Raw genomic sequence first — 23,684 nt, 5'->3', positions numbered from 1 at the left:
CCTTGTAAAGCAGAGTCCATATACGTTCTTAAAGATACATTTTAGCTCTTCAGTTAGCCATGTTCTAAAGACTTATTGGCTGAGACAGTAAGGAAATGAATGAGGTGAAAAAAGTGCTGTCAGGTTGCCTAATACAACCATGTTTGCTTTTCTCCTTTTGCAATGTAAAAGGGAGTGTTAATTGAAAAAAAAATCAGCTTTCTGTTGCTCTAAGAAGAGGCTGTGCAGTCAGCGTTTCACCTCCTGGTGCTGCATAGCCCTCTTTTATGCAGCTGTAGTTCAGGTGCTTCTGTGCAAGGTCGAGTAGTTAGCACTTTCTGGTTTCTAGCATAGCATTTAAAATTACAATTGGACTTGACTAGATGAAAATGAGTAACAGTTGAAATAATAATGTTTAAAAAACTTTCACTTTTCTATATGTCTTTAAGCTACTGTTGGCTAAATTTAAAATACTGTTTTTTTAATCCTACTTTTCCTTTTTACTTTATAGTCAGGCAAACTTGATTCAAATGCTCAGGCCTGTAGTCTCTTGTTTTTAGTGTAATTTAAGCATACACTCTGGTACCCTTCTGGTACTGCTTAGGTGGTCTGGGTGTGCCTGGTTCAGTTGCTGATTGTTTTTCTAACATTATACTATAAACACATTAAAAACCATCTGGAAGGTAGGGGAGTGGGGAAGCCCCTCTGCTTAAAAAAAGAAAAAAATGCACCTGTCAAGTAGGAGCATTTCTGATTTTTTTGGTTCTCACTGCAGATTATGAAAAGACTGCACCTCCAATAGGCCTGGGGAGCATAGGTTTGGGGCTAGATGTTGTTACCGACCTTCATCCTCTATACAGAGATCAGGATGCTGAGTACCCCAGCAATGACTGATGAGCGTGTCGGTGCTGATTGCGCTGAGTTTTGGTCGACCTCGTGAAGACCAGCTGTGGCCCTGTGTCTTTGGGGAGGTAGGGGTAGGATCGTGCTGCCAGGTGACACTCACATGGATACCTTGAAGGATCACCCTCTGATTCTCAGAGACTTGGATAGCCATAATCCTCGGGGAATGAAGCAGGGAATAGTGTTCCTGATACTGCTGCAATTCAAATTCAGTTCAAGTAAGTAGGTATGTGTATTATAAAAATGCAAGCCTTAGCTGGCAGATTTTTTTGTGAGATTGCTGCTTTTTTGTTGTTGTTTTGTTTTTTTCTTTTTCCATTCCTGACCTATGCCTGGGTTGCAGAAAGCCTAAATCATAGAATCATAGAATGCTTAAGGTTGGAAGGGACCTCTAGAGGTCATCTAGTCCAACCCCCTGCACACGCAGGGTCACCTAGAGCACGTGGCACAGGACTGCGTCCAAGCGGGTTTGGAAGATCTCCAGAGAAGGAGACTCCACAACCTCTCTGGGCAGCCTGTTCCAGTGCTCTGTCACCCTCACTGTCAAGAAATTTTTCCTTGTCGTCCACCATGATGCCCAGGTCCCTCTCTGCAGAGCTGTTCTCCAGAAGGTCAGTCCCCAGCCTGTACTGGTGTCTGGGGTTATTCCTCCCCAGGTGCAGGACCTTGCATAAATTCCACATGTAAACCTAGGTTCACAAGTATCAGGAGAATTTGAAGCGACTCTACCAATTTTATTTTCTCTTTCTAGGAAGAGCTTGTATGAAGAGTTGCATGACAGAGTTTTTCAGGTACATGTGAATTCTCTGCCAAGCACATCAGAAGAAGGTGTGACCAGCTATAAGAATCAGCTGAACTCAATTATGGACACCCAGAATTACCAGAAAAATCAGACAAGGAACTAATTGGAAGAATATTGCTAGGCATAGAAGTGGAACACGATCTTCTGCAACAATCATTGACTCAAAATAAATAGATGAATAAAACATTAGCAGTAAAATCACAGATCCTGGTGCTTTTTGATTCTCTGGTGGATCTTATTACTTGGACATTGCTATAGACATTTTTATTGTTCTGTTTAATACATCTTGAATCTGTACATAAAAATATAACTGGACAGTTGCATTTTGGTACTGTTTAACACCTTTGAATGTTAAATCATTTGCCAAGATGAGTGCTGAAGGATATCAATACAGAGCTTTATATGACTACAAGAAAGAGCGAGAAGACGACATTGACTTGCACTTAGGAGATATATTAACTGTGAATAAAGGTACCTTACTAGCGCTTGGATTCGGTGAAGGGGAAGAAGCAAAGCCTGAGGAAATTGGTTGGTTAAACGGCTTTAATGAAACCACAGGGGAGAGGGGGGATTTTCCGGGAACTTATGTAGAATACATCGGAAGAAAGAAAATATCTCCCCCAACTCCGAAGCCTCGTCCTCCTCGACCTCTCCCTGTAGCACCAAGTCCTGCAAAAGTTGAAGCAGAGAGTGAGCAACAAGGTCAGTGCTGTTCTCCGAAGGGGGGTGTGTGCATGCGTGCACCTGCCTGCATGGGTGTGTGTTCCATGTTTTATCAGATATTTCTGTTTCATAGACTTACATGTCTACACATTTACATGCTTAACACATGCTTGTCAGCCTTGCTAGTGTGTGCCTCATTTCAGTCGATTAAGAATTAGTTGAACTTCACCATAAAACTTACTTAGATTACGTATTTTGTGATTTCATGTGTCAGTTACTGGTCTCTGTGGTGCCTTATGAGGAACATCTTGCAGGTTGAAAAGGTCTGCTCATAACTGTAAAGACTTAAATGGAGAATGAGCAGGCTAACAGATATTTTAGGCTTTCAAGAAGCTGATGGAAGTGTTTCCCTCTGTGGTTCGTCAGACTCGCTATTGAGAAATGTCTTGGTAAATCCAAACAAACAGTATGTTCCTAGAATAAATATCTTGCTAACAGTGAAAATCACATACTTTGTCATACAGGTTTATATGTGGCATTAAAAGTAAGAGTAGATAGTTAGAAATAGGCAATGGAATGCTGATTTTAAAAAAAGCAGATTTAATTTTATGTTTTGTTTCATTTTAGGTGTGGCATGTGGTAGAAAAAATAGTGCTTAAGTAAACAAAGGGAGATATTTCCTTTGTTTGACCATAAATCACTTTCTAAGCTACATATGCAACAGTACCTTGGGCAGAACTTGGATGGAATTTGATCAGGGCTCTGCTGCTAATAGAAGGAAGTCTTAATTGAAAGAGCTGTTGGTTTAAAAAAAAACAAACTTGAAGTGACTTCCATCTTCTCTGTCTGCTGGCCTTGAGATATTGGGATTTTACATTAAATCAGTATAAAGCCAGATCCATCTTAGGATAGTTTTTACATTGGTCTTTTACTTCTTGAAAGTCTAGAATGGGTTATATTACTTTAACATCTAATAAATAAAAATGAGTCGTGGTGTGTGATCATGATTGTCATAGTGATTCTGCAGTCATGAACAGTGTTATAACCCTCTGCCTCCATAGAAGTGTTTGCAGCATCATTGACAAAGTTGCGGTACCCATTTATCAGCTTCCATCCCGCTTTGTCTGTTACGGGTTTATGCTTAATTGCGCTGATACTCATCAAAGATAAAGGAAATGCGGAAAAGAATTGTGCATGACAGCTAAGTGAAAGCCTGGAAGAAGCATTTCCAGGTCAGGAGAGGCATAGTAAAGGGTAGACCTGAACTGTTTTTCACAGTGATTTCCTTTAGCACTGAAGAATTGCTTATATCTGTACAATATCTTGGTGTACGTCACAGATTGAGAGAAGGGATTAGATGGAGGTATACTGGCGTTTTAGGTTGTACTGCCCCTATTTCTTAAGCACTCAAAACCCTATTCTTTAGTAATTTGAACTGTCTGTTTAAATCTACCTTTTGAGATCAATGTGTCTATCTCCATCATATTTAAACTGCAGAGTAAGCACTGGTGTTTGGATAGACACTTCAGCAGTGGCAGGTCATTTTGAGAGGCAGCGGGTGGAACGAAAACCTGATTTTTCACAAGTGCATGCCCTGGTGAAGTACTGGTCAGCTTAGGCCCTGAAGCATCAGTGTAACGTGGTTGCTCCCTCTAGCCCTGCTTGCTTGATGCTCTTATTCCTGACTCCACGCTGTGAGCTGGCAACAGCATGGCAAGGAGCACTCCTGGTGCTGATCTTGTTTCTGAGCCCGCTGAGGGCTTGGGTTCACAGCAGGCATTTGTGGAGCTACAGCTGCTGGGAGTTGTGCTGTGAAATTCTGCGGTGGTTTCGGGGGGGAGCTCTACTAAAATAGTGTTGTGTTTTTTCTTTCTTTTTTTTTTCTATTTTTCTTCTACTTTGGCATGAGGCAGTGCCCTAGCCGTTAGTGACTAATCTCTCCTAACCTGAAGTTTATTGCCTCTAGACAGAGGACTATATGTGATACGCTTATCTAATATAGCTTGCAACTGTAGGGCTTGGAAGCAAGAAATTTAATTGCTAATTTAACTGGGAATCTGACATCCTCAAATGTAACTTGCACACACAATATTACTATGGGCCAAAATGTTTAGGAACCATCTTGCAATCAAACCAAGTATTTTTGTGCTTAAAAAGAATATTCTTTGAATTCCCTGCAAATCCTTTTGGCTTAGTATTTAAATTTGATGTAAGAGTCTAGAGAGCTTCAGTAATGACCTAGGACCATGGATGAGACCTACCTTTGCAGCATTAGGAGAAACACTGAATTTTGAACCCCATGTGGTAAAAGGGATAGAGTTAATTATGCTTAAAACCATGTTTATTTAAGATAAATTGGGGGAAATTAAAGATAAGAGGGTATCTTCTGACTTTTAAAATATTATACAGATCATTTTACTATAAAAAGACTAGAAATACTGTGTTTAGGAACAAAATATGGGAAATGTTGCATTAAAAAAAGACGTGAAACAAAATAAAGGTGCATTTGTTTAAGTGAACAGATGATGAAAATAATACAGTGAAATCAGAGTTGTTAGGAGGAAATACAATTCAGATAAAGATAAAAGTAGCAGTTTGTATCTGACTTTAAGGTCGGGCTTTGCAATTTCTATTTATGTGTATAAAATTTGGTGCAGAGAATAGCACAGTTAATGTTGGATGGTGGACAATATTAAGTTTGCAGCGGGCCAAAATTATAGACTCATAGAATGCTTAAGGTTGGAAGGGACCTCTAGAGGTCATCTAGTCCAACCCCCCTGCACACGCAGGGTCACCTAGAGCACGTGGCACAGGACTGCGTCCAAGCGGGTTTTGAAGATCTCCAGAGAAGGAGACTCCACAACCTCTCTGGGAAGCCTGTTCCAGGGATCTGGCACCCTCACTGCCAAGAAATTTTTCCTTAAGTTCCTGTGGAAATTTTGATGCTTCAGTTTCCGGCCGTTTCCTCTAGTTCTGTCGGTGGCCACCACTGAAAAGAGGCCAGCACCGTCTTCCTCACTGCCTCCCTTGAGGTACTTATAGACACTGATCAGGTCCCCTCTCAGCCTTCTCTTCTCCAGGCTGAACAGGCCCAGCTCCCTCAGCCTTTCCTCATAGGGCAGATGCTCCAGGCCCCTGATCATCCTTGTAGCCCTGCGCTGGACTCTCTCCAGCAGCTCCACATCCCTCTTGTACTGGGGAGCCCAGAACTGGACACAATACTCCAGATGTGGCCTCACCAGGGCTGAGTAGAGGGGCAGGATCCCCTCCCTCGACCTGCTGGAGACGCCCTTAATACACCCCAGGATCGCATTGGCCTTCTTGGCCACGAGAGCACACTACTGCCTCATGGTCAACTTGTCGTCCACCATGACGCCCAGGTCCCTCTCTGCAGAGCTGCTCTCCAGAAGGTCAGTCCCCAGCCTGTACTGGTGTCTGGGGTTATTCCTCCCCAGGTGCAGGGCCTTGCACTTGGCCTTGTTGAATTTCATGAGGTTTTTCACTGCCCAGTTGTCCAGTCTGTCCAGGTCCCTCTGGATGGCAGCGCAGCCCTCTGGGCTATCAGCTACTCCTCCCAGTTTGGTATCATCAGCAAACTTGCTGAGGGAGCACTCTGTGCCTTCATCCAGGTCATTGATGAATAAATTGAACAGGGCTGGACCGAGGACTGACCCCTGGGGGACACCACTAGCTACAGGCCTCCAACTAGACTCTGCGCTGCTGATCACCACCCTCTGGGCTCTGCCATCCAGCCAATTCCTAATCCACCTCACTGTGCACTCATCTATCCCACACTTCCGGAGCTTGCCCAGGAGGGTGTTGGGAGGGACAGTGTCAAAAGCCTTGGTGAAGTCAAGATAGACGACCCACTGCTCTCCCCTCATCTATCCAGCTGGTCATTCCATCATAGAAGGCTATCAGGTTAGTCAAGCATGATTTCCCCTTGGTGAATCCATGCTGACTACTCTTGAGAACCTTCTTGTTCTCTACATGCCTGGAGACAACAGCCAGTATGAGCCGTTCCATCACTTTTCTGGGGACGGAGTTGAGGCTGACTGGCCTGTAGCTGCCTGGGTCCTCCTTCTTGCCTTTTTTGAAGACTGGCGTGATATTGGCTTTCTTCCAGTCCTCCGGCACCTCCCCCGTTCTCCAGGATCTTTCAAAGCTGATGGAGAACGGTTTAGCTATGACATCCTCCAGCTCCTACAGCACTCTGGGGTGCATCCCATCAGGGCCCATGGATTTGTGGGTATCGAGTTTCCTTAGGTGCTCTCTGATTCTTCCTAGGATGATACTTCTCTCTACATCCCTAGAGTGTATTTTAAATAAATTAATGCATGGTATGAAACTTGCTTGACCAAATACAGTCAAGTTCACATTTTCAGTGCTTGATGATTTGAAACTGCTATGTATCAAAATGCCAAATTAATAGGGAGCTGGAAACAGGGACTTCTTGAATGTAAATCATTTTTTGTAATCCATATGCTACTTAAGAATCAGTTCTTCATATATCCATATGAATGTACTGAATATCAGAAAACTAATTGGAGATTTTTTAAAATTACATAATCATATGAGTTCTTTGATTTTTACTTTATATAAAGCTATACAAATTCTTCACCTTTTAAGAATTTCTATAGTGTTTAAGATGTCATTGTTTGTTATGAATGTTTCTTCTCCTAGCCTTGCTAAGCATGATTACTGGCTAGTCAGTTTGCAAATTTGGTGAAAATCTGAAATCTTTTGCTACAATGTTGCTGGTAATCAGTGCTGCAGGTACATCTGTTCAATGCCTACGGTTATCTGTGTATATCATAGTCAATGGGGCTAGTAATATGGACAGTTATTTGTATGGGCAGTGTTTTATGCCATCACAAGCCTATTTATAAATAAATAGGGAGTTTTAAATTGGAAAACAAATAAAACTACCTTTAGTCTTCTATAAAAAACATTTTATTACATCACTGAAGTAATTTTTCTCCCAGCCTTTTATCAATGATCTATGTAAATTTCTAGAATGAGTATGGGTATTTAAATGGAATTTCAGTACTGTTGCATTTTTGCCTGTCTTCTCTTTACTTTTGTCAATGTAGAGTAGGTTTCATAGAATCATAGAATCATAGAATGCTTAGGGTTGGAAGGGACCTCTAGAGATCATCTAGTCCAACCCCCCTGCACACGCAGGGTCACCTAGAGCACGTGGCACAGGACTGCATCCAAGCAGGTTTTGAAGATCTCCAGAGAAGGAGACTCCACAACCTCTCTGGGCAGCCTGTTCCAGTGCTCTGTCACCCTCACTGTTAAGAAATTTTTCCTTAAATTCCTGTGGAACTTTTGGTGCTTCAGTTCGTGGCCATTTCCTCTAGTCCTATCAGTGGCCACCACTGAAAAGAGACCAGCACCCTCCTCTGCACTCCTTCCCTTGAGGTACTTATAGACACTGATTAGATCCCCTCTCAGCCTTCTCTTCTCCAGGCTGAACAGGCCCAGCTCCCTCAGCCTCTCCTCATAGGGCAGATGTTCCAGGCCGCTGATCATCCTTGTTGCCCTGCACTGGACTCTCTCCAGCAGCTCCACATCCCTCTTGTACTGTGGAGCCCAGAACTGGACACAATACTCCAGATGTGGCCTCACCAGGGCTGAGTAGAGGGGCAGGATCACCTCCCTCGACCTGCTGGAGACGCTCTTCTTAATGCACCTGAGGATCCCATTGGCCTTCTTGGCCACGAGGGCACACTGCTGCCTCATGGTCAACTTATCATCCACCATGACACCCAGGTCCTTCTCCGCAGAACTGCTCTCCAGAAGGTCAGTCCCCAGCCTGTACTGGTGTCTAGGGTTATTCCTCCCCAGGTGCAGAACCCTGCACTTGGCCTTGTTGAATTTCACGAGGTTTTTCACCGCCCATTTGTCCAGCCTGTCCAGGTCCCTCTGGATGGCAGCGCATCCCTCTGGGGTATCGGCTACTCCTCCCAGTTTGGTATCATCAGCAAACTTGCTGAGGGAGCACTCTGTGCCTTCATCCAGGTCATTGATGAATAAATTGAACAGGGCTGGACCGAGGACTGACCCCTGGGGGACACCACTATCTACAGGCCTCCAACTAGACTCTGCGCTGCTGATCACCACTCTCTGGGCCCTGCCATCCAGCCAATTCCTAATCCACCTCACTGTGCACTCATCTATCCCACACTTCCGGAGCTTGCCCAGGAGGGTGTTGTGAGGGATGGTGTCAAAAGCCTTGGTGAAGTCGAGACAGACGACATCCACCGCCCTCCCCTCGTCTATCCAACCGGTCATTTCATCATAGAAGGCTATCAGGTTAGTCAAGCAAGATTTCCTCTAGGTGTATCCATGCTGACTACTCTTGAGCACCTTCTTGTCCTCTACATGCCTGGAGACAACAGCCAGTATGAGCCGTTCCATCACTTTTCCGGGGACGGAGGGGAGGCTCACTGGCCTGTAGTTGCCTGGGTCCTCCTTCTTGCCTTTTTTGAAGAGTGGCGTGACATTGGCCTTCTTCCAGTCCTCCGGCACCTCCCCTGTTCTCCAGGATCTTTCAAAGATGATGGAGAGCGGCTTAGCTATGACCTCTGCCAGCTCACGCAGCACTCTGGGGTGCATCCCATCAGGGCCCATGGATTTGTGGGTATCGAGGTTCCTTAGGTGCTCTCTGACCCAATCTTCCTCTACCCAGGGCAGGTCTTCCTCTCCAGCAGCTTCTTCTCTTGTCCCTAGGGCCTGGGGCTCTAAAGGGCTGCCCTTGATAAACACCGAAGTAAAGAAGGCATTGAGCAACTCTGCTTTTTCTGTGTTATTTGTAACCAGGGTGCCCATCATGTCCGCCAGCGGACCCACGTTTTCCCTGATTTTCCCTTTGCTGTTAATGAATTTAAAGAATTTTTTATTGTTATTTTTAATATCCCTTGCCAGATTGCGTTCCAAACGTGCCTTAGCTTTCCTTGTCGCATCTCTGCATTCCCTGACAACGTTCCTGTATTTCTCCCAGGGGGCCTGTCCTTTTTTCCACATTCTGTATACCGCCTTCTTCTGATTGAGCATTGCCACAAGCTCCTTGCTCATCCACGCAGGTCTCCTGCCCCCTCTGCCTGACTTCTTACACACAGGGATGCACTGTTGCTGGGCGTGGAGGAAGTGCCACTTGAAAACTAACCAGCTCTCTTGGGCCCCCCTTCCTTCTAGAGCTCTAGCCCATGGGATTCTTCTGAGGAGGTCTCTGAAGAGGCCAAAGTTGGCCCTCCTGAAGTCCATGGTTGCAAGGCTACTTACAGCCCCGCCTCCTCCTCGTTGAATCCTGAATTCCACCAACTCATGTTCACTGCAGACGAGGCTACCCCCCACCTTCACATCTCCTACAAGTCCCTCTCTATTTGTTAGCACGAGGTCCAGTAGCCCACCTCTCCTCGTCGGCTCCTCCACAACCTGCGTCAAAAAGTTATCGTCGACGCTCTGCAGGAACCTCCAGGACTGCTTGTGCCTGGCTGTGTTGTCCTTCCAGTTGATGTCGGGGTAGTTGAAGTCCCCCATGAGAACCAGGGCCTGTGACTGTGAGGCAATATCCAGCTGCCTATAGAAGGCCTCATCAACCTCCTCGTCCTGGTCAGGTGGCCTGTAGCAGACACCCGCCACAGTGTCTCCCACATTAGCCTGCCCTCTAATCCTTACCCACAAGCTCTCAACTCGCTCATCCTCCACTCCCAGGTTGAGCTCCATGCATTCCAGTTGCTCTCTCACATAAAGAGCAACTCCACCACCTCGCCTTCCCAGCCTGTCCTTCCTAAAGAGCACATAGCCTTCCATGGCAGCGCTCCAGTCGTGCGAGCTATCCCACCACGTCTCTGTGATACCAATAAGATCATGACACTGGGATCGCACACACATCTCCAGTTCATCCTGCTTATTCCCCATGCTTCGCGCATTGGTGTACAGGCATTTCAGGGAAGCAACAGAGGCCACAGGTTCCCCAGGAAGGGTGAAAGAGGACCCTCCGTGATCATTTCCTATCCTTGCTTCCCCACTAGCATACTCCCACTGGACGCCATCTGACCTAGGCTGTGCGGTACTGCTTGCCGTGTCTATGTGACACTCCCCTTCCCCCTTCTTGCCTAGTTTAAAGCCCTCCTAACCAGGTTGGCCAGCCTTTTGGCAGAGACGTGTGCCCCTCTTGCAAGTCAGTTGCAAGACTGTCAGTTTAGACTGATCTTTTATTATTTTTTAACTGCATCTGTAAAGTTAAGAAAATGAAGGGGAAAAAAGAGATCTATGAAGCTTCTAGCACCTTTTCACCAAGGAAAGGTGAATGGAGACCCCCTCCAACAGTGAAGGGTCTTCATGTGCACCATGAAATGTCTGAGGTTTGTATGAAGCAGTAAATTATTGAGGAGAAAAAAAAATCTCTTATTTTGAAAGACTTTGTTTTCTAAATTGCAGCAACTAAGTCCCTTTTCCCTCCCACTTTTTTTTTTTTTTTTAAGTGAAAAAGCTGCTCTGAGTCGAGTCTACTTTTCTTTGATTCAACTCTCTTCTGACATGACTGTGTACGTCTAGAGCTGGCTCATGTAGTATTTTTTCTCTACCTGGTTCCTGAAAGCTGATCTTAAGCAGCGGTTGGAGCATAAAGTTTTTATTGATTGATAGATTTTTTTTCTGATGCAACTTAGAATGCTAAATTCCCCCTTTATAATGAAGGTCTGGTTGCACAAGGCAGACTGGGATTTTATATGAATATTTTTTCTGTTTTAATGTTTTGGAGTTTTCTGTAGCTTTCTGTGTGACTTTAAATGGTTGCATATGTTAACATTTCATATGCTTTGAGCTGTTCTAGAGCCCAAAGTCATTGGAAGCTGGTTTTTTTTTTTTTTGCGTGACGAAAATATAGTGTAGATTTCTTTAATGAAGCTAATGAGAAAGAGCATTTGGAAACCCTTTCCTTCCAGAGACCAGGTTATGCAATATTGGACAAAGATCCAAACTGACAGAAAGCAGAAAACTGTTTGTGTGTGCTTGAACTGAACGTGCTGTAGGATTTGTTTCTTTCTCTACTTTCTTTTTATACAATTTATTTAATCTTGCAGTACAGTGATTGTGTTTTGGAAAACTATTAACATTTGTAAAGTGGGGTCCATAATAGTGAATGGAGAGAGCCTTGAGCCTCACTTGGGAAGAAAACAGTCACCATCTGTCCTGATTTAGGTGAATGGAAAAAGGAAATAATGGAGTGAAGGGATGAGTCACTATCTCATTTGGTGAATGTACTTGCCCTTCCAGCCAGAGCCCTGGCATTTGTTCTGAGCCGCGCGGTGCGAGCACAAGTCTGCCAGGGCAGCCCTGGAGTCATGTGCTTCGGCAGTAATTGCTTTTTGCTGTCAGTGAGAAATGTGACAGGTCTGTGCCAGAGAGCCTGCCCGGCTCTGCTGAGGCCACGTTTTGTGGCGTAGGAGGCGCGTGGCCCCTCACTGCTGGATTAGCATGTGCGTCCGAAAATAGAGGCCTCGCCACCTGCCGCGTGGCCAATGCAAGCCAGGTTTGCGCAGCATGCGCTGTGGTGAGACAGGTGCTTGTTCTGCAGCTGATGTGCTGCTGGGGATGCTCACCCCAAAAACCTGGGGAGAGCACAGGAAGTGCCCGGCAACACTCACAGGTACTGAGCAAGCAAAGCTCAGCCTGCATGTGAACGGAGAGCACTGGGCAAGTTCACGGTTGATGCCTGGCCCCATCTGCTGGTGGTGGGTGGAAGGAAGCAAGTGGGATGGAAAAGCTCCAGAAATGGCATCTTCAGGGTTGCTTTTTAAACAGGATGGCCTAAGAAGTCTTTTTCTTGGACCATTTCTTTTTTAGTGAAAGATGCCTTTTGAGGGGAGTATTTTATTTTACTTACCAACCTACTTTGTTTTACTTGACCAACTAATATTTCTAGAAAAAAATACCTTTTTTGGGGCACACTGACCTCCTTTGGGTCCTCAGGGAAGACTTCGCACTTGAAAGGGTCTTGTGTGACTGATCTAAGTCTTTTTTTCCCTAGGTGTATCAATTAATCTTAAAAAAAAATACTGCCTTTCCTCATACATTTTGCTTTAAAAAACTGAAATGGGACACTCTTCTTTGATTCTGCAAAAAATACTTGCCTATATTTATACTACATTATTCTTACCATGCATTTTTATAGTTAGAGTAGTGGCATTATGTTGAGTGACATTGCTTACCTTTCCTTAGCCTTCTGTAGTACTGATTCAGTCTTTTAATAACTCCACTTAAGGTGAATGTGCCAAGGGCAAATTTGAAATGTGTTAAATATGGAATAATCTGCTCCTCTAAATCTTCTTAATCTGTGCCTGTAGCTGGGATGCAGGAACATATGAACAAAAGCACTGGTTGGTAAACAGTTCTTATTTGGGTTCTCATATGGGAAAATAAACTTAACAAATTTCAGCAACACATGGTACTAAGTATTTGCCAAGAATGGATCGTTTTGCACCCAAGCAAATGACCATGCCCATTTTAAATAGTTGTGTGATGCCATACACACATCTACATTTTCTTGTGTGAAAGAACACAGGTGTTGTAATTACAGCTGGCTGCCCATTCTCACATCTGCTTCTTGCTCCAGATTTGGTTTCAATGATGAACAGCCATGAAATCAATCTGAAGTCTACAATACAAAGAGCTGTTTTATTTTAATGGCTAGAACTGACAAGGGGATTACAAGATTATTAAAACAGTATTTCGATGGGGGAAGGACTTTAAGGTGTGAGAATATTTTGGTGAGAATATAGGTACTTATAATAATTTAAAGAGGATAGCTTTGGCTTTTTTAAAAAAGTAACTGTAGTTAATACTTCACTAATTTGTATTCACCATTTTTCAGGAAAAATAAAAAATACAATCCTATTTTGTGTTTTTATTAGCAGAAGAAAGTGCTTCTTTTGTTGTTTGTTATCTATATCCTTTTTTTCACTTTGCATAGAAATTCCTGTACCCTTGAAAACTGCCCGAAGTCCTTTGGTAAAATGTCAGCAAGTATAACTGCTGGTATCAACTTGACTGCTTTTTTTTTGTACAATTTTATATGAATGCTGTATGCAACAGTCCAGAAAGCACCTGAAAACTATTTTTTACATTTTGATCCATATTATAAAATAGTTTTCATGTAAGACAGCATTTAAAAATAATATTTAGGCTGTGGCTTAGTTAATAAAGATCTATAACCAAAAATGCTCAGGACAGAGTGCCAAAAACACGCTAGTGGCCTGAGCTATGGGAAGAAGTGATCGTATACTTTTTTAAAACTCTGTGTAAACTGTAAACTCTTCAAAACTACTGTGTAAGTTATGGTATGAATGATTAAAATGGTCTTTAACAGTTCAGTTGGCTGTTAGACAATTTGTATGTAAAAGCCACTGTATCAGTTCATATTCACATATTCACTTGGCATCATTGGCTGTGCTGGAGAATTTCCCAGAGGTTACAGTCTGATAAAAAAAAAAAAAATCCTCGGTAGAAACTGTGAACATAGAGGACGAGAAGTGAAATCTGCCTTTGGGAGGTGCCTGTTTCTATCCGTACTAGCAGGTTGCTTGGTAGTGTCTGTGGTGAGAAGATGTTCCTGTAGAAGGCAGATTTGCAAAAGGCAGGCCTGTAAGTCCCTGTTTCTCATCCTGGCTCCACCCAAGGCTCCGGAAGTTCTTGAGCAGCTACTGTATTTTTCAGTAAGAAAGGCCTAAACGGGTCTGCATTGTCTTTATTTATTTATTTTTTCTTTTAATAATGGAAAAACAGACTTTAATTTAAAAATGGATTTTAAAATGGAAAATTAGTGGCTGAAAGTCAAACTATTTCAGTTAAACACATTGGATTGATGCAATTCAGGGATATCTTGCTTGCCATTACTCTCCCTTGGCTCAGATTCATTTAATGCCCTATTTCCATGCATTTCTGCACCACAGCCAGAATTTGTTGAGGAAGGAGAGAAAGCTTTAGTGCTGTCACTGATTTCTTCTCAGATGTCTACCTTCCCCTTGGATAAGTTTTGTAGGTAATTGGTAAGCATGGAGAGTTATTCTTGGGGAAACAACACTCAAGAACTTTTAAAAGGCCTAAAGCACTGCAAACTCACATTTCAAAGTACATTATGGCTTACAAAATAGTCATGTCACAGGGAGGGCTCTTACTTTGTAAGTGTACCCATTCCTAAACTGCTTACCCTTCTCCTAAACTGCTTTCAGCTGGAGGTAGACCAGATCTCTTAAATTAGAGTATTAATGAAAGAAGCCACTAATTATGTGCAGTGATAGATAAGGCTTCACAGCTGTGTCTGGCTTCACTATCTTTCCATCCAGAAATATCCCAGGAATAAGCAGTTAGGAGTGAAGGTTTGCAGTCCTTTTTGTGCTTTCATGTGGCGTTTAACATTGTGACCATGCATTCCAGTCCTCTGTTGCTAATTCTTAATTTTTAATGTGCTAGGTTGGGATGGAGAAGTAAAAATGTCTGTAATGTTTATAAGCTGAGCCATGAATTGTCTCCTGTGAGAGTTACAACTGTTTAGTACAGGTGAGGTGTGATGGAGCTTTCCTGGCCTTGCTGTGCTCCTCCTTGGAGGTTGGTGTGTGCCTGTGCTCTCCCCACGTGATGGCCCAGAGCAATGAGCCAGGGGGTGGGCCTTTTGTCTACTGCCTTCACGTGCTAAGTGTGTGCTCCAGAGTTGCCTGTGTGTGGTGGTATGTAGCTTGTCTTCTCTGGTGGATTGGGGCTGTGCTAGAGCTCCTCTGAAGTCAGAAATTCTTGGCTGAGCAGACTTGAGCTGAGCTTTGTGCCTCTTGCTGCAATACAGGCTTCCATTCTTTGTTTTGTGTTCACAGCGTTGTTTGCAGTATAGCCTTTCCCTTGAGAGAAATGTCAGAAAATGTCATCTGCTGACATTCTGAAGCAAGTTATTTTGGGTTCTTTATAGTCAAATCTGGATGGATGTTTGAATATAATTTAGAGTATATTCTCGCCAGTCCAAATCTGTTCAATTGTTCTGCAGCCAGAATAGCATGGTTACTTGTTAGCTTACATAAGCAATTTTGTGACGGAGAGAAGGATTTAGGGAGGCCTTCTGTTCCAGTGTGAGCTGGTTCTGAGACTAAAGTTTTTTTTTAGTGGCTCTCACAATCTTGCCTATTCAACAGTAAAAGTGTTAAGGAACTTGTATTCAAAATAGTACGTAGCAAAAGCTTCATATCAAATGTCTGCAAATAAAGGACCTCTGTTCACTTACTTTAGGGGTCCTCAAGGGCACAGGGGGATGAATGTTTGAATTCTTCTTGCTCTGCTGTATTTATGATTTATTACTGTTGGTTGGGAGATTAGTGTGCATTCCCTGCTGCTTTTATGTTTTTCTAACTTCCTCCTGGGTTCAAACTTAGTGCTGAGAACTCCAAAGCTCTTTTGTTAGTTTGTGTAATTTCCAGCCTCATATTTAAAATAAGGAGTTTATTATCACAATGCTTTCATTTTCTTACAGTAAGTCATTGGGTTAACAGTATTTACTGCAGAACACCTGACAAGAAGTCCTGCTTCTTTTGAACAGCCTTTTGGCTAATGAGAGAAGTGTAACTATCTGCTAAGAGAACATTTGGCACTCATCTGTTTTATGTGATATTAATCATCGCTTTGGGTTAGGCTAGTCTCAAAGTGATAGTTACGTTTCTTATATTTACAATATTAAAACTTGTACTGAAAAGGAGAGTGGATTGGGGGTGCTTTCCCCAGTGAATTAAGATACAGGACTTTAAGCTGCCTGTACTGTTTAGCAAAAAGGGGAAGATGGTTACCAACTGGCATGCCTTTGCTCCAGATGTTTCCTCCAAGACAAATATCTAGGGTTTTATTATGACACAGCAAGAACAGCCAATAAGAAGAGAACAGGACTTTTTTTTTTTTTTTTTTTTTTTTTCTTTCTTTCTTTCTTTTTATTGTCTGTCTGATCTAAATAGCCAGTCAATCAAATACTGTGGTAAGTTGTCTAGTAGTTTAAATGTAACATGCCTGTGCCTGTTAATGTGAGCTGCTCTCTTCTGAATGCAGAATTTAAAATGTTTTATTCAAAATCCCTTTGGATGCAAAAGAAAAAAACAAACTTATTTTGCAGTACCGATGTTGTTATAAATGTTAGACGTGACTTTGTTTACCAAAAAGACTTGTTCATACAAGAAGCAGCAGGCTCCTATTTTACTTTCCCTTAAATTGGTGGCAAAACACATTTTGATTTCAAAAGGAACAGGATCAGACCTATAGTCAAGGATTAGCAGCTTTGGGACAAAATTCCACAGCTCTTATTCTCACTTCTCTCAGGCAAAGTTCCCATTGCCTGTAGGGTTTGGAGCACAAATGCTGTAATTATGCTAGCTGTTTTAAAGAGATTCTGCCTTTTCAGTATACAAATTTAATCTGGTATGGATGTGTGTAAAATATTATGATATACTGCTCTTCTATACACTGTATCTGACTGTCCTTTTGTGGACTTCAAAGACAGAAGCAGCATTATGATCATCTAGTCTGACCCGTGTTAACAGGGCAGGGAACGTCACTCCATAATTCCCATATCAAGCTCATAACTTCTAGATGGTGTAAAGCGTGTTTCTAATCAGTCCTGACTCCTCCTTTTACTACGTGCTTAATGGACATGACTTGACTTTGTTTCATCCATTACATAGTAAGACTTACAAATTTAATAGCAGAAATATCTTTTAAATTTTTGAGCTACACTTAACTGGTGATGGAAAATGCAAAGATTATTTTCAGTCAGGTTATTTCCCTTGGCTGCATTCGGTTATTTTCACTAATGCAAATAAAAATACTCCATGCTGCTAGACGCTTTGGCAAAGATGGTTGTTTTTTCAGGGCTGATTGTTATCTGGATAGTTAGTGTGATGATCAGTAGGGTGACTTACAAGTGAGGAAATGATACAGTGGCAGTTTTAATCGGATATTCTGTTATGGTGATGAATTATTATATTAAAATAAACATGGGCTTTTGCTATTTTGATGTATTTGCATATGTATAGTGAATTCCACATTATATTAACAGAATATTGTTAAGGATGCAAAACCGAGCGTTTTAAAGTTGTGTCTGTACATGTAACTATACCACCTTGTAGCGCATGCAGTATGATACAGTTGTTAATTATATAGTCACCTGACCCCTTTTTCGCTTCTCATCCTTGCTTTGTGCATTGTGGGCATCTTCACCAAATGGGAATTGCTTCATTTTGGTTGTTTAGTTTGTGGTCTGAAGTCACCTCTGCTTCACAGAATTCAGACTCCTCTCTGGAAGCAGATTTCATTGCCTCTTGTGCTCTTTCCAGTGACATTCCTGGTAATAGTGTCACAGAGCTTTTTGAATATTAAGACATCTTCAGGGTACTGGTGTGAGTGAAGGCAACGTTAGGATTCCTGTGACGTAGCCCACAAATATTTTTTAAAAGTATCTACAGTTTTAAGTTACTAATCTCTGTGCAATGGGGGTAAAACATTTCAAAAAGCTGGACTTGGAGGCAAAACTAGAATAAAGTTTCACTTAACTGTTCACTGAGATAAGCTAACATCCAGAATCAAGATAAGCTGGACTCTATTAAGGCTTTATTTGTGCTGGAGAGAAAGTACCATCTGCTTACTCCCCTGTAGGCTACAGTTAGTACAGGGTGTCCAAGATGATTTCTTGTAGAACAAATCATATTAGCATACCTCTGCCTGCCCCATCCAGCTTCATGGTCTGGAATCCAAATTGAAGTATCAAAAGCAAAAGAATTATTAGAATATGAATGGACAGATTGAACAGATGTGTTGACATAATGTTGTCTCCCTTTGTTTCTCAATTCTGGGTGTTTAAATTTTCAAATTCTCAGGCTTGTAAAAGTAAACTTCATACTACAGGGATGCCTATCAGGGATGCATGTTTAAATTACCTTTTGCTTAACACTCCTATGATCCACCTCTAATAGTTTTGCCTTTTTTTTTTTTTTTTCTTCCTTCCCAGTTTCACAGTTGGAATGTACAGTAAGAGTACAGGAGTCTTCTGAGAGTAGCAAGTTATCTCATTAATTTTAGTCCTTGAAATCAGATGCTTTTACTGCCACCTTTGTTCTGCCAGGCTGCAAACTGCAGCCTTTCTTAATCAAGAGATGTGGCCGTGCAACTTCATTACCAGTGTGACAGACAAAGTTTTTTGCTGGATTACTCTCTTGCTAGTCATACATTAAATTTCTCCTTTGGGAAATACTAGTTTAGAAAGTAAACATCCAGAATGCTTCAGTGCAAATGATAGATGAGTAACGAGGGAGGCAGAAAAAAATACTCTTGATATTTGGAATGTTGTTCATTAACTATAGCACTTTCTGGATACACTTGAAACATGAAAAGTGTTTTGTGGTGGAGGAATCTGTGCGGTCTTGCACCAGATTTCTTCACAGAATTGGAGAAATTGAAAGATATGCTTATTCTATATGAAGCTGTCTGCACAAGCTTTGTATTTTTTGCATTTTTTCACAACTCATATCTCTTCTAGATGCTGGTATGTAAATCACAGAGGCTTTAGGTCTATCTGTTTAACAAGGACAGAGGACTCTGAAAAAGCAAGAATGTACGAATGCATGTGCCTCTGCCCTGAATTGCACAAATTGCTTGTAGTGGGCTATAGAGGCATTTGACAGATTATGTGCAAGTACATACATGTGTGTTTTATTATTTGATTGCCTTAGGAGACTGCTGTTTAAGTTGGCAAATCTACTTATTAAAAGCAAAGCTTGCTGGCTGGCAGCATTACAGAGTGCCAGAAGGAAAAAGAGACCAAATGCTGAGAGAGGAGACAGAACGTGTAATGTGCCGAAAGCATGGAGAAGCTATAAAGAGAAGGCAAAAGGAGAGTTAAATGTGGTTCCAATTTGTTCTTTTGGGCTCAAGTTGATGGCCATTCAGAAGTAAAAACACAAATTTCTCAAAATTCAAGATGAATTTAAAATATTAAGAAATCTAGACTTTTCTGTCTTGTTAGGTGTGATCTGGTCACCTGTTTATAGTTTGTCAGGAATCTCTAATCCACCTGTATTGTCCTGTCACAAATAAAAAGCGGCTTGCTTTGGAGCTTTACAAAACACTGTCAGACCATGCTGTAAATGAACGCTGTAATAACACCTGTAGCTTTGCTCTTATTCTCAATAGCTTGATTAGAGAACTACAGTATTGACTCTTAGTATGTACTACATTTCTGCATATAATTTGAGGATGGGTAATTTGTAGCTATTTTGAGGGTCAAGGGGGAATGCAGTTTTCAAACGTAGTAGTTTAGAACAAGACCATTCTTCCTCATGAAAGCAGAAGCCAAGCAAGTTGAGTATATGTGCCTCCAGGTAGGCTACACCTGTGGCCTCACACTTTCTTATTTCAGTCTGGTTCCTTCACAACATCCGGCAGTATAATTACAATATTCACTAATTCCTTTAGCTGAATATCATTAGAATAACCAGTAGCCTTGCTTTGTCTCCAAAGACTTCTCATTTTGAGAAGAATGTTTAAAATGTGGAAAACTGACATATAGTAAAATATAAGAAAGAGAGAGGCAGAATGGCTCATTTTTTTCAGAGAAGTCAAGAAATATCTTGTTTTTAAAAAATCCCTTACATTAAGACCTAGATTTATGTGTGTTTTTCATACTGATCTCCCTAAAAGGGCTGTAAGTGGCACAGTTACCACTTTGGTGGCAGGCTTCTGTTTAGCAATCCTGAGCCCTAAAAATTACATAGCTGGTGTGCAGTGTAGCAGTGGTTAAACCAACAGTCTGCTGGCTCTACTATTTTTGAGGAGCTCTAACTTTTGAAGTCTTAGTAAAGTTATTTGAAGATCCCAAAGATTAACTAATTAAGATACAAGTTTTTTTAGCTGAATGCATAAAATTGGAAATTGAAAGGAGGCACAGATAGAAGAATTCTTGTTCTGATGAAGCAGGCAAGTCAATCAAACTACCCTTGAAAGCAGGGAGTCATGAGCCTGTTAGAAAAACAGATCAGTTTAAAACACATTTAAACAAACAAAAGAGGAAAAAGTTTTTTAAGAAGATAGAAGAAAAAGAAAGGTGTTCCCATTTGGTAGGGTCAAATAAAGGTAACCGGTTCTTTCTTTTGGCAAGATGATGATGACCAAGGGATTCCTCTGGAGCACAGTAACAAAAACAGACATGCAGGAGGTTTTTTTTTTTTTTTTCCTCTTCAGTAGGATAGCAGGAAAACAACCAGGATATATCTGGCCTTTTGACAGGATAGCAGCCAATCCAAGCCCTTGCTGGCCAGTGTAGAACAAGGCAAACTCCTTCCAGCCAGAAGCCCTTCAGCCTTACAAGCCTCCACTTGTTTCCAATCATAGCTGGAAGACCTTTTCACATGTTTTATCACATCTTGTGCAAGTAGGGGATATTTTTTTCACCTTTATTGTATCCTATAATCGACATTCTCAAACAACTAAGTGGTTGTAGCTCCAAGCGCTCTCTCTCTGTGTGTGTACATATGTGGAGATACAGGTAGATGGACAAATAGATACTGCTATTATATTTTAAGATGTAGATGGGTAGGTTAGAAGATTGACTTAACTTTCTCAGCAAGAACAGGATGGTGGTGGAAAAATGATGTGTGTGTGTGTATTTTTCTTAGTTTCTTAGGGTCTAAGTCAACTTAACACTGTAGGTTTGCACTGATGTTGCAAAAATCTATCTGAAGTACTTATAATTAAGTTTCTCAAGAGGAAGCCTTTTTCTGTTGCTTTTGGTCTGCTTGCAAATATGAGTCCTATCAAAGCAAACAGAAATCCTGTTCTATACTTTTTACCCAAACTTCAGTCAGGATTTGGCTTGTAGATGCTGATGTAAAAATATGGCCAGTTTTTGATGCTTTTTGTTGTACCAGCTTTGTTCTTTTCATTTTTTGTGCTATACAAGTTTCTACAGTGCAGGGTGCTAAATGTAGATACAAAAAGAGGGTTCTTTATCTAGTTCAAGTTAAGTGGCCAGTTGAGACCATTATATGCTCAAAGCAGTTAAGTTTCATGAAATGAATTAATTGCTTTAACTGCTAAGATCTAAATTAGTTAATTCAACAGCATAGTGTGAACAAACGTAACACTGGTTTATGGAATAGATAACTTTAAATTTCATATATTAAGTCATATTCATATTCCATAAGGCCCTTTTGGTATTGTATCTGGATAGTGATAAAAGTTGGAATGAGAAATCAATGCTGATACTACTGTGGAGGGGAATCTAGACAACTGTGGGATCAGGGTCAGAGAATTTATTACATACAAACTGAGAGTTTTCTTCTTTATCTGAAATTAAAGAAGGCAGTGGGATTAACTCTCTGTAGATCCAGTTCAGGAATTTCTCAATAATAGTGTTTCAGTATCTATGTCAGATCAGCCCATGGTTTAAGGTCTATAAGGATTAACCCATTTTTGCTTTCTTATAAGATTGCCTTTCAACATTGCCCTGTTTCTGCATTTTTGTTGCTGCATCTAGAGCCCCAAGCTTCTTTTCTTTTCTCTCCCCTCTCCCCCTCCCCTCTTTTCTTTGACAAGAAAGACTTGATATGAAATATGTCAGTTTACAGAATAAAGCAAGCCCATTGTTTGCTTTTTTTTTTTTTTTTTTTTTTTTTTTTTTTTCCTCTCCTCCTTCTAGGTGACTGCTCTACACTCATTATTTTTAACTTTCTCTGTGCTTATAAATATTTCCCATAATTCCCAAAAGATGTAGGAGCTGTTTTGGCTTTAATCTGTCAGCAGCTTCTGCCAATATTTTTACATAAAACTTCCAGATCTAAACAAATTGTTGTCTTAAATATAATAATGCACACTATCTTTTTCTTGCACTAGTGAGAAGCTTATTCTTCTCTAGATTGCTTGCCGGTGGATGCTTTGAGAGTGGTGTGATTTTTCTTTTTCCCCCACTTATTCTGTCTTTAGCAAAGAAGTAACAAAAAAAGTACAACTTACTCCCAAAGTTGTATGTATTAAGATTGTTGAATAAAAAAAGAGAATGGTTTAAAAGCTACTTTTCAAGCAGAGTCAGTATCAGAAATTCCTGATTACTTTGCATAAGGAAGAACTTTGTGGTAGTAAGAGAAGAGCAATAAGGAATGAAGATCCTTTTCAGTTAGGCAGGTCATAAGAAGAGAGTTCCAGAGTGCCCAGTCTCTTCCAGCAAATGTTCATCCAGCAGTCCTGTTTCTTTTATAAAGAGCAGATGCTGCTGGAGCACTACTACTAACCTTCATTGTGGTTATGTGGAATGGGGAATGAGATTAGTCATCTTGGTAGGTTAGTGCCAGACTGTACAGAAGAGGATATCTGCCAGCATCTTTTTTGATAAAGTAACACCCTCTCCCATTGAAACATAGCAAGTGATAATCGAGCTTTTGCATGTTGGTAGCCTGTTTATTGCTCATTTTGTAGAGGAAACTGCACTGTTCTCATCTTGAGGTGACAAAGCAACAACCCTCAGTTGCAAGGTCCATATGAGGAGGCAAGGCCTTGAACTTCTACGGGAAGTCAAAAGTTGACTGAGTGGATGTCTTAATAAAAAGCTGGTTGATTAACAGCAAGTACTAAATGGTTACCTAGTAGTGGGGGTATTTATTTAGTAAAAGGACTATTGTTTTCTAACATAGCTCAGTAGATAGGCTACTAATGAACATAAGCCAAGAAAGCTTGGATCAGAGATATGAAAACGCCAGCATGGGAACTTGTTGCAATTGAGAGCTGATGTCATTGAAGCCATCTCAGCACAGCATTCTCCGCAGCTTTGTCCAGAAAAGGCAGAATATACTAATGGCTGGACAGATCCAAATTTTTCAATTTTTTTTTTTTTTTTTTTTTGAGGTGGACATTAGCATTGTTTCCTTTAAAAGACAGGCAGCCGTCTCGTAAGCATGATGGAGGTTTTCAGAAGCAAAAGACTTTTTCCATTTGCTAGGAAGAACTAGAGACCAAGTTATGGGACAAAATGCTCTTGCATGAGAAGCTAGGTTGGAGATATTACAGGGACAGGCCACAGGAATTTAGGCACCCAGGTTTGAAGCAGAAAATGAGTGGCAGAATAGGAATTTACCAGAAGATCATATGTCCTTTCACAGAGTAAAGTTGAAGGTAATAAATACCTCAACTACTGAACTGTTCCTCGAGAACATTGGGCTTTTTGTGCACTGATTGAAGCAGAGTAATTTGGTGGGAACAATGCTATATGATAACATGAAAAGAGGTGAAAGAACTGATGTTACATGTGTAACCTTAGTTC

At 41.4% G+C, this 23,684-nt stretch overlaps 1 protein-coding gene across 1 annotated transcript in view; it reads left to right on the top strand.

Annotated features, from left to right (window-relative positions):
* The first annotated feature begins 1,556 nt into the window (after window positions 1–1,556).
* Window positions 1,557–23,684, top strand: part of LOC148590172 (phosphatidylinositol 3-kinase regulatory subunit alpha-like) — a 43,481-nt gene continuing 21,353 nt past the window's right edge. Inside the window, exon 1 of the mRNA XM_088539396.1 lies at window positions 1,557–2,386. Coding sequence (XP_088395522.1) covers window positions 2,053–2,386 — 334 coding nt within the window. The 5' untranslated portion in view covers window positions 1,557–2,052. The remainder of the gene's footprint in view (window positions 2,387–23,684) is intronic.

This window comes from Tinamus guttatus, unplaced genomic scaffold, assembly GCF_059628265.1.
Source record: "Tinamus guttatus ecotype Peru unplaced genomic scaffold, ASM5962826v1 Tinamus_guttatus_pri_ptg001640l, whole genome shotgun sequence".
NCBI classification, from domain to species: Eukaryota; Metazoa; Chordata; class Aves; order Tinamiformes; family Tinamidae; genus Tinamus; species Tinamus guttatus.
The sequence above is the reverse complement of the archived record's forward strand: the minus strand, read 5'-3'. Positions and strand labels throughout refer to the sequence as shown.